Source organism: Lonchura striata, chromosome 10 (genome assembly GCF_050655825.1).
Source record: "Lonchura striata isolate lonStrDom1 chromosome 10, ASM5065582v1, whole genome shotgun sequence".
NCBI lineage: Eukaryota > Metazoa > Chordata > Aves > Passeriformes > Estrildidae > Lonchura > Lonchura striata.
This window is the reverse complement of record NC_140712.1, coordinates 14,200,897-14,210,509: the sequence shown is the minus strand read 5'-3', so window position 1 is coordinate 14,210,509 and position 9,613 is coordinate 14,200,897. Positions and strand designations below refer to the sequence as shown.

Here is a 9,613-nt window from a genome sequence, read left to right as displayed (position 1 = left end):
CTTTTAATATAAGAGAGCTGAAAAATTGGCCACTTGAAGATGAGCTAAGGATCAAAGTCAGAACTTTAGCTTTGAACAGAAACACAAGTATTTGGACAGGTTGTAGAGGGTGCAATATTAAATATCTTTTCTTATTCTGATTTTGATGTCAGAATGGAAAGTCCTATTGATGCTGTCACTGAGGCTGTATGAAACAGGCTCTCAGTATGAAATCTTTAACCATGTTGAAGATAGCTTTCAGAAGTCTAAAAAAACTGGCAAGGGAACAACTGGCTGTTGTATTTTAGGTCATTAAGTTATTTCTTCGTTTATTACAGTATAATTGTCACATAAACAATGTGTTCTTATTGCTGAGGACCAAACATCTTGAAAGAGAAAATAATACATCAACTACTAAGTTAAGCCAGTCATGCATATTTCCTCATTATGCAGACAAATTCACTGCAGCACAGATACAGAGAAGTCTCAATAAAATTTGAAATATTTTTATGTACTCCAAAAATTCTAATTCAGATGGAAATTTAGAAAACATAGAACAAAAAACCAAAAATAGAAAGCGTATTCAAGTAATTTTCAGTTCTTTCCAGTAGAGCCAAAGCCACCTTCACCACGTTCTGTATCATCCAGAGCCTGAAAGACATCAATTAAAATAAGCTGGCTTAGTGCCTTTTGTTTCTGTACAAGAGATATTATCTACCATTTACTTGTAACAACAGCTATAATTAAGAAACAAAAACTGTATGCAAGACTCTTTAGAATATCTTTTGCACAAGCTTGAACAAATGCTTCTGAGACAACCTTTTCTAGTATATATTGAACTGCTCCTCAAAAACTCTGAAAACTTGCATAGATTTTTTCTTTTTTGGTAAGTATGTACAAAGAATCAAATATAATTTCATTCAGGTAGTACTGCTGCTATGCAGTTTTACCACTGAAAGTAATTTTAGCCAATATTTATTTATATAATAAATTTCCTCTTATATACAAGTATCTTAACTAATAATCACTGAAAATGCAGAAATATTTTCTTTTGGCAACTTACTTCAACTTCTTCTAGCTCAGGATAATAAATGCGTTCACAGATGAGCTGGGCAATTCTATCTCCTTTTTTAACTGCAGAGAAGTTAAAATATTATTAGTTCCTTCAAAAAAGTGAACAACAAATACAGACTTTAAACAATCTCCTTTAAAGAGTATCAGAATATACTAAAAGTGAAAACACTTATTAGAAACCTATCTAAACAGATGTTAACAGACCCAGAAAAATACAGGTTAAGATAAACTTTTGTTTGGTCCTTCTGTGGTGACTGTCGGCAGCTGTACCACCTCAAGGCCTTTCCATTCATTCCTGCTGCCATTCTCTGGCATCCTAAGTTCATTATATATAAGTACTGCAGAGATGGAGAGACAGCTGTATGGATAATGTTGCTCCTTTTATGAACTGGACCCAGGAATTTGGGGTGAAAAAGGCAAACTGATAAAAGGAAAACCGAGTTTCTCACTAATAACCAGTCTGGCTCACAGAACTTCCATAAGCAGCTTATGATGTGAAGATGCAGAAGAGGCCACAAAAGCACATCTCTTACAACTGGGCACTGAAACTTAAAACTGACTTTTTGCAGAAAGACAGTGTAATAAAGAGAAAATCCTCATGCTTCCCAGGATTCTGGAGAAAGTTTTTTTTAAATTGCTCAGCTATTTTTTTTTTTCAGAGAAAGGTAATAACTTAATAAAAGTTACATTTCAGTACAGCTTGTGAATCTAAAGCTTAGCTAGGTAGGGATGTTTTGGTTTGCTTTTGTGGTGGTGTGGTGGTTTTGGGAACAGTTTTTTTGAATGCTGCTTAATTAGCTATGAGTAGAATCTTTACATGTTCCCTTGACAGGACGTTTTGAAATATCTGTGTTTTTGTTAACTGAGAGAATAAAAATGTTCCCAGCTAATTCTACCTCTGCATAAACTTAAAAAAATTAGTTTCTCGTTCCCAGTCAGATGGCTGAAAATAGGTTCTGCCAGGCTTAACACCTACCTTCAAACGTCTCCTTGCCAAAGTTGAACAGTACCACACCAACATTTCCCCTGTAATCCTCATCAATAACACCAGCTGTCACGAGAGAGAATTTCGAGACATACCCAGTTAGTAAATGTCAGTGTATGAGATAACTAGATTAGATAAGGTTTCAATTAATGATTACAGTATCTCATAATTATATCCTTTATATTTCTGATGCACAACTAACAATATATATGCAAATACTGAGACATCTAAAAATGCTTATCCATCTTGCAAAAGGAACTGAAAAACACCATCACATGTCAAGAAGTGCTTTACCACTGTGCTACTAATTTTAGTAGTAATACCTTTTCTGAAATCAAGACAGCTGGACTAAATTCAGGCCCCATTTGTTCTGCTAACTTCAGCTTATTCAGTGTCAAGCAGAAATCTGTTCTTAACTCTAATATTTCATTTGAGAGCTATGGATTTGCACAGATCCAAATCCTGTCCCTCTGGCAAGGTAACAGAATCAGAGGTGTAAGGAAATGACTGTCACACAGCTATATTCTAGTACCAAGACTATAAAACTAGCTTACTCTTGTATTTTGTATGACTGTATTAACTACATAGTTCAGAAGATTGGCTACATTAAAGCAATTATATTCTGCTTCTTTAGAGTTTCTCTCTCAGATAGAGGAAATGTAATTCCAGTAGAAAACATGAGTTTGGGCCTCCCTGTGGTCCCAAGCATGTATTTTGAAGTCTACTTGCAGAAATAATTTACATACTAAAATTAAATGCCATTCCAAGACATTCCCCAGCTTATACAATGTAATTAGGGCTTACTAACACCAGAGGAAACTGTATTATGAGTGTACCTTGAAGTTTTAAATGTTGAACCACAAAATGCACACTTAAGAATAAAAACCTATTTTTTAAAGTAGTTCCTTCAGCTTTTGAAAAAAAATTGTAGTGCAAATGATCCCTAGTTACCCTGCAATCTCTGCACTACATCCAGTATGGAAAAGGTATTTACACAGCATTCTTATATAATGTTTTGGGTTAATCCAATGGCATTTCTTAACTTCCTAATTAAGGTGCTAGTAACACTGGAAGTATCGCAATTTTTGAAAATTTAGAAAAACCTGCAACTCTCAAGTTAACTTGCTGGATAAAAAAAATGGAGAAACCAGCATGTAAGAAGCATCTGTAATGTCTAAACCACAAAGTAACTTCTATGGCAGACACTGTCTATAGAATTATGATATAGTATTATTTAAAAAAATCTGTATTTTTTAATAATTAAGAACACTTTAACATTAATTATGATGACCTGTCTCTCTCAGGTCTCTCTCTTTTGCCAGAATCCCCAAGAAACCATCATTTATTTGCACCTTACAGTGTGAAACTAAGGCACTTCTGTGAGCAATACTTACCAAGTCTTAATAAAAAGAACAAAAAGCTTACCTCCAACATCTATGAAGTGCTTTGCAGCTAAACCAGAACGTGGTGCTAGAAAAGAATTTTTTTTAAGTATTACAATTTATTTCTTTAAAAAGACAGTATTTATAGTTTATACAGTGTGTTTGCACAGTCTTGGCAATGACAATTGTTTCCACAGTCTTTTTAAGATAAACATATTACAGGAATTACTGTAAGAGTTTACATATATATTAAACAGAGTAACAGCTGCAACAGGCTACAATAAAATTGCAATTTTTAAGTAATGGAAACATATCTTTATTTGACCTGCAATTGCAGAGTAGTTTTCTCCAAGGGAGGCAACTAGATTAGACTATCTAATCTTGGTTTATTTTTGGTGACTATCACTGGTTCAGCATCATCTCAGAAGAATATTAGATCAATCTATTTAAGTTATGAAGGAAAACAATACCTGGCAAGGCATTTCCTAAGCAGAATTATACACAGATAAATTATGTGTGGGGATTTGGGTTTTTACTTACCTTAGCCTACTAGGATGAGGAACTAAAAATTACATGATCTTTAAAATTTTCTTCGGGATAAGAGAAATGCATGTGCTCTTTTACATAAAAGGACATGGCAAATTCTGATAATTTTCTTCCCCTGGAGTGGCTATTGCTTTTTTACTTTAAGAACTTATACATAATTCAGATAAAGAATGCACAAAATAAACAGAATATATTGTACAGGTCCTCTCAACTATTCTATGACAATATGTAATCAAATTCTACTACACTGATGCTCTGGGGTTTATTTTTAAGCAACCAGGGATGCATTTTCTGTATGTCCAACACCTATGAGATTTTGTGATTTGAATTCTGAAACTGCATACAAATAATGAACTACTGTGGAGCCTATAAAGTTGTATGTAGAGTACAGATCATCCATTGGTCACCTGACATACACCAAACCTCAAATGCATCTGACAACAGGTAACAGGAAAATACTGCAAGATTCAGTAAATCACACAGCCATGTGGCATCCCCTTTTTTTGTGTTGACAAATTCTGAAAGCTTTAGGCAGAATCTAAATGTGAAGATGGTGTCAAAGCTGTTCTAGAATGACTCTGCAACCTTCTGACAGCTGCATACTCACCTACTCGGCCATAGCATCCAGAAGGAAGTGCTATTTGAATGTCTGTTTTCACCACAGCCTTCTCCATGGGTGGTATCACACAGTCATAGGCACTACATTAAAAAAAGAAACACTAGTTTCTATAGAATATTTTTTAAAGTTTCTTTACTGTAACTTAAGGGACAAAATTACCCAGAATTAATCTGCCAGGGAATTTATACCATGAAATTTAAACAACAAATATTTACAGATTTGTGAAATTTAACACAGATCCAGAAACACAAGATGTTGCCTTTCTGATGGTGCTAGTTTAAGATTCCAGAAATGTCATTTGAACAGTATACTCCTGCAATTGCCAGTTTCAAATGGCTTTTAATTAGTAAGATATTAAAAAAAAAAAGTTTAAAGTAACCATTAGGTGAACGTGGTTGTGCATTTTTTGTGCAATAGCAAAAACTTTATCAATAATACAATCTGATTAAGCTTTCTACAGCAGATGAACTAGTTGTAGTCAAAATTAATAATCTATTAAGTTAACTTTTAGGCAACAATTTTTTTTTTCTGAGCAGTCTGACAGTTCATGATTCTCCTGGAAAACCTGAGCTACAGAGATTTTAAGAGCTTGCTGAAGCTACCCAACTGAAGGCCTAATGAAAAGCAGTGGTGACAATACTTGTCATGTCTTGACCTTGACAAAGAACTGTTTTTTAAATGCTGGGAAGCACTGAAAGGTTTTCTATAAAACACAGTTTTTCCAGGTCTACCGTGCAACATTGGAACAAGAACAAAAACAAACCTGGGGAGATGAAAGGGATAAAAAGAATTAAGGGTAAGGTGTGGTGCAGTAAATCTTCAGGAAAGAAGTCAGAGAGGTGAAGAGAGAAAAAGGCTGGTTATTTTACATAATATTAAAAAAGGTAAGTTAGAAGTGGCAGCAGCAAAGTTCACTCGTTCAAAACTAGCGACTTAATCACAGAAGCACTATGCAAACAGCCCCAAGTCTAGCTACAGGTATTCCTGAACATAGTGAAAGCCAAGGAATAAGGGTCATTATTAATTCAAACAAACCAAAACCTAAGTCTGTACATCAACTCACGTGGTTTCCAGCTAGGAGCGCTAACAAACTGCTGCAAGGCCCTTTGCCAGGCAGCAACCCCGGAGCCAAGAGGAAAGTGGAAAAGCACAAGTGCTGGCAAGAAGGGCCCACATGCACTACCGCTTTTTCCTTTCAACAGGAACGCAACCTGGCCAGTGTGGGCACCAACAGCAACTCTGGATGCTCTGTCAAGCCTGACTTTTAGCCAACGGCGGCATCTGTGCCTCATGAAATCAATCCTTTAACATGGCTGGACCACAGATACCAGGAAATGATCAGGGATGGAGGAGCGAAGAAGCTGTGACAGCTCTGGCCTCCACTCCTGCATGGCCAGCGAGACTGTCCAGGGGCTCAGCTCGGCAAGAGGCCGCGAGGGCCCCCTCGGCCGCCGGAGCCCCTGGAGTGCCCGGGGCTCGCCGAGCGGGGCGGCATCGAGCGCGGGCTGCCGCCGCGGGTGCCGTGCCCTCACCCTCCCTCACCTGTACAGATCGTAGCCCGCAGCCCGGGCGGAGCCCCGGGAGGGGGCGAAGGCGTTCTCGGACAGCTTGGTGAAGCGCAGACGTGCGGAGGCCTCTGCAGGCCCCGAGCCCTTCTGCCTCTTGCTGGGCGACGGCAGCGGCACGGCCTCGGAGGCGGGCATGGCTGAGGGAGCGGGACAGACGCTGTGAGGGACTGCCGCCCGCCCGCCGAAAACCCGCCAAAACCCGGCGCGGCCCATGGGGGCGGGAGCAAGGGGGGGAACCGGCCCATCCGCGGCCTCTCCGCGCGCGGAGCAACCCCATTCCCCCCTCGGTGAGAATGGCCTCGCCCAGCTCCTCCTGGGCCCCCCGCGCCCGCACCGAGGGTCCCGCCCCGTCTGTCAGGCGGGGCTCGCCCACCGCCCCGCGCCGCTGCGTCACTGCCGGGCGGCCCCTGAGGGGCGCCGAGCGGCCCGCGGTGCGCCTGCGGGGTGTGTATCCCCCAGAGCCCCCGAGACCTGCGGGTTGGGCAGTGTGTGCTGCCCCGCAGCTGCCCCACCCCTCCTTACAGCGCCCGCAGGCGTGCCGGAGCCACCGGAGGCACCGGACCAACATAGCGCCGCCGCCGCTGCCGTGCGGGAAGCGCGCCACGGGCCGCTAGCCCGGGCTCCCCGCCGCGGTCCGCACGGCTCACGGGGAACGGGCGGGGTGCCGGCGCTCCGTTCTCCCCGTGCCCGGGCTCTACCTGCCGCACCCCGCGGGCAGCAGTCCGGCCCGCGGCGCCTCGGGTGCGGCGGCGCTGCCGCAGGCTCCGGGCGGACCCCGCGGGCCGCGCGGCGTTGCCGGGGGACGCGATTGCGGCTGCACGGGCGGGCGGGGCCGCGCCCGGCGCCGCCGAGGAGCCCCGGGGCCGTTCTCGTTCTTGTTCCCGCCCCGCACAGCCGCGTGGCAAACGGCAGCTGTCCTCCACAGTGACTGGGTGGTTCGGGCTGAGAGGGACCTCTGGAGAGCATCCAGTCTAGTCCTGCTGTTAAAGCAGAGCTGCTTAGAGCACGTTGCACAGAGTAGAGGTAGAAAGAGACTCCTTCGGAAATGGTCAGGCCACGGCAAAAGTGTTTGCAAGGGTTTGCCTTACGAGAGGAGAACATTTTTTGACGATGAGGTGGATGGGAAAACCTGCCAATGCTAGGCCTGCCCTGTTCTTCTGTCTTGAAGCAGAAGATTGTTTTATTGTGTTTAATATGCTCTGCCATCTTGACATTCAATTTATTATTTATTCCCCCCCCTATTTTTCCTATATCTATCTCTTTCTATGTATCTATCTATATATAGATATATTCTACAGGACATATCTATATCCCTAGGACTAGGGAATTTCCTGAATTCCCCCATGGCTCTGCTATGGGCTGAAAAGTATCCATTGGAGTCATAGTTTCAGAGCTGTCCCTGGTGAGGCTAGTGGAGTTACTTGACCCTGCATAATAGCTACAGACTTTTTGCTGGTCTAGATTTTGTCTAACAACTGGTCTTTGTAATTTTTTGTTTTAAACTCTGAAGTGTGTGGGATTGTCTCCTTGCTGTGTTACATTTTCTAAATGCAGCCAGATGGCAGTGAAACCTTTACTACACATTGCAGTTCAGTTGTGAAAGGTATTTTTATGGATGTTTGTTTTATTCCTGTTCAGTATTTTAAGTCTAAATATGAACTGTTTGAAGGAGAATATATATGTAACACAGACATGTGAAAAACTACTGAAAATATTTCATGGTTTCTGATGTAAGCTATCCAAAAATTGAAGTTAATAGGAATTGAATTTGTATCAAACTAATCTAATTGTAAATGTTTATTTATACAAGCAGGGCTTCATGGAGTTTACAACTGCATCCTTCATTATAGCATAGAAAGGAACGAGACTGGCCAAACTTGGTGAGGCAGGCTGGGTTCTAAACTCTGCTTGAGGTAGCCTGGAAGCCCATGAATAATAGAGAGGAGGACTCATCCAAAAATATTATTAAGGAGAAGGGACTCAGCTGAGTAACACTTGTTTCATTCCAGATCTTTACAAGGGGAACACCCCCAGCCTAAAACCAAGTTTACCTTGGTTCTGGGAATGTGTTGCTTGCTCTGTAGAGTCAGTAAACCTTCCAGCATTCCTGATTGCTGATTAGTACTGCTCTCCATCAGGTATTTCCTCCTGACTTTGAAAAACAATACTGAGATAAACTGAAATCATCTGCCTTTTTGCCTGGACTGAGAGCAGGAGTGGAGGCTGCTTTGTTAGACACAGGAAGAAACAGAGCCTCTTTCACGGTAATAGCCACAAAATTCTCCCCAATTAAGTTTTGGTGTTAAAATGGGGATTTTTGTTAGAAGAAAACTGGCTTTAAAACAGTGACTTCCCACCCCATTCTTACTTAGCACAGCTGTCTCTTTCACAGTGATTAAGGTTTGTAATTTAAAAAGGCTGTTATGATGTTGTCTGTTTATAATGAAACTCTGTTTTTGATTGCATGTTTGCAGCACAGCATGGGGGTTGTGGAATTTTGCCATTGCTTTTTACTCTGTTCCAGACAACCTCAGTGTGTTTGATTTTGTTTGAAACTTAATTTCCTCTGATGAAGTTCCAGCCAGTGGCATGACTGTGGGATATTGCACTTGTTTGTGGAGAATGTGAGCTGCAGCTTGCTGTATTTTTTTGTTTCCATTTTTCCTTGCAGAGCCAAGGCCAGTGTGAGGTGTTCCCTCAGCAGTGATGGCCACAGGGTCTCGATAGTCCACACAGCTGCCAGGGGGCTGTGCCCTAGGTACCAGCATGGACAGATTTTTCAACAGTGGCCTGACCTCTGCTGAAGCACAACACTTGCAAAACCTTGACTTTCCTCATCTTAACTGAGTCACTCATTTCACCTGCTATTTGCAAGGTAAAAAAGAAAGTTTATTATCTGACTCTGTCTTTTGTACTTTCCCAAAGGTGACATTGGATTGGAGAGTGAATGGGCCACCTCTCCAAAGATATTGGACAAACCACCAGTACATCAAGTGTTCTCCACCCCCATAAAAGAATGTAAACAATATGTTGTTTACAGAAATTGTGTGGGAAAGTTCTCCAAAGGAATGTAAACTCAGAAGGCTTTAGGAAGTCTTAAGAATCAGGGTGACAGAGACCCCTGAAATTCAAGCTGAAAATACTGATGGTTACTCACATTCTGTCCCCCCAGCTTTGCTGACAGGCCAGGGACCTCTGCCTGAGGAGAGGTGATAAACAGCTAAGGGGAGTTAAGTGAGTCAGTAGCAGCCAAGACTGCCTGTAGCTATTTGCCCCATATGTACAACTGCAGTGCAGATTCCTTTACCTGTTGACGTCTCTGGTTTGAAAACTGATGATCAGGTGCTGAAACTCCTTTTGCTGAAAAGATCTTGAAATCCCATATGGAATTAGAGAAGAAGTGAGAAAAAATGATAAATGTCTAGGTGTTTTGAGGATTAGTGTTGCTTAGTCAGGAAAG

The 9,613-nt window shown here is 41.9% G+C and overlaps 1 protein-coding gene and 1 long non-coding RNA gene across 5 annotated transcripts in view; one reads left to right on the top strand and one right to left on the bottom strand.

Moving 5' to 3' along the window:
* Window positions 1–274: 274 nt before the first annotated feature.
* On the bottom strand, window positions 275–6,971 carry DUT (deoxyuridine triphosphatase). Of its 4 annotated transcripts, none has more exons than XM_085588289.1 (7): window positions 6,676–6,971; window positions 6,128–6,290; window positions 4,574–4,665; window positions 3,464–3,508; window positions 2,030–2,104; window positions 1,043–1,113; window positions 275–630 (listed from the first exon to the last, which is right to left on the bottom strand). In XM_085588289.1, exons 1-7 carry the CDS (start codon window positions 6,719–6,721, stop codon window positions 574–576), a joined length of 549 nt encoding a protein of 182 aa, XP_085444415.1. In that variant the 5' UTR covers window positions 6,722–6,971; the 3' UTR covers window positions 275–573. The 4 variants fall into 4 exon arrangements, with proteins under 4 accessions (XP_085444415.1, XP_021393170.1, XP_021393171.2 ...); XM_021537495.4 differs by having other exon boundaries at window positions 6,852–6,971; XM_021537496.4 differs by having other exon boundaries at window positions 6,625–6,939.
* Window positions 6,972–8,289: 1,318 nt separating this feature from the next.
* The window catches only part of LOC144246950 (uncharacterized), a 34,802-nt gene continuing 33,478 nt past the window's right edge, over window positions 8,290–9,613 (top strand). The window contains exons 1-2 of the long non-coding RNA XR_014957521.1: window positions 8,290–8,417; window positions 8,825–9,028. This is a non-coding gene — a long non-coding RNA (uncharacterized LOC144246950). The remainder of the gene's footprint in view (window positions 8,418–8,824; window positions 9,029–9,613) is intronic.

Bases quoted from the DNA above. Each gene is read 5' to 3' on its own strand.
- DUT (XM_021537496.4), bottom strand. From the start codon at position 6,721: ATGTTGGTCCGGTGCCTCCGGTGGCTCCGGCACGCCTGCGGGCGCTGT. The intron at 2,105-3,463 runs GTAAGCTTTTTG...CTCTCGTGACAG, and splicing joins GCACTTCATAGATGTTGGAG to CTGGTGTTATTGATGAGGAT. The intron at 1,114-2,029 runs GTAGGTGTTAAG...ACTTCTCTGCAG, and splicing joins TGGCAAGGAGACGTTTGAAG to TTAAAAAAGGAGATAGAATT.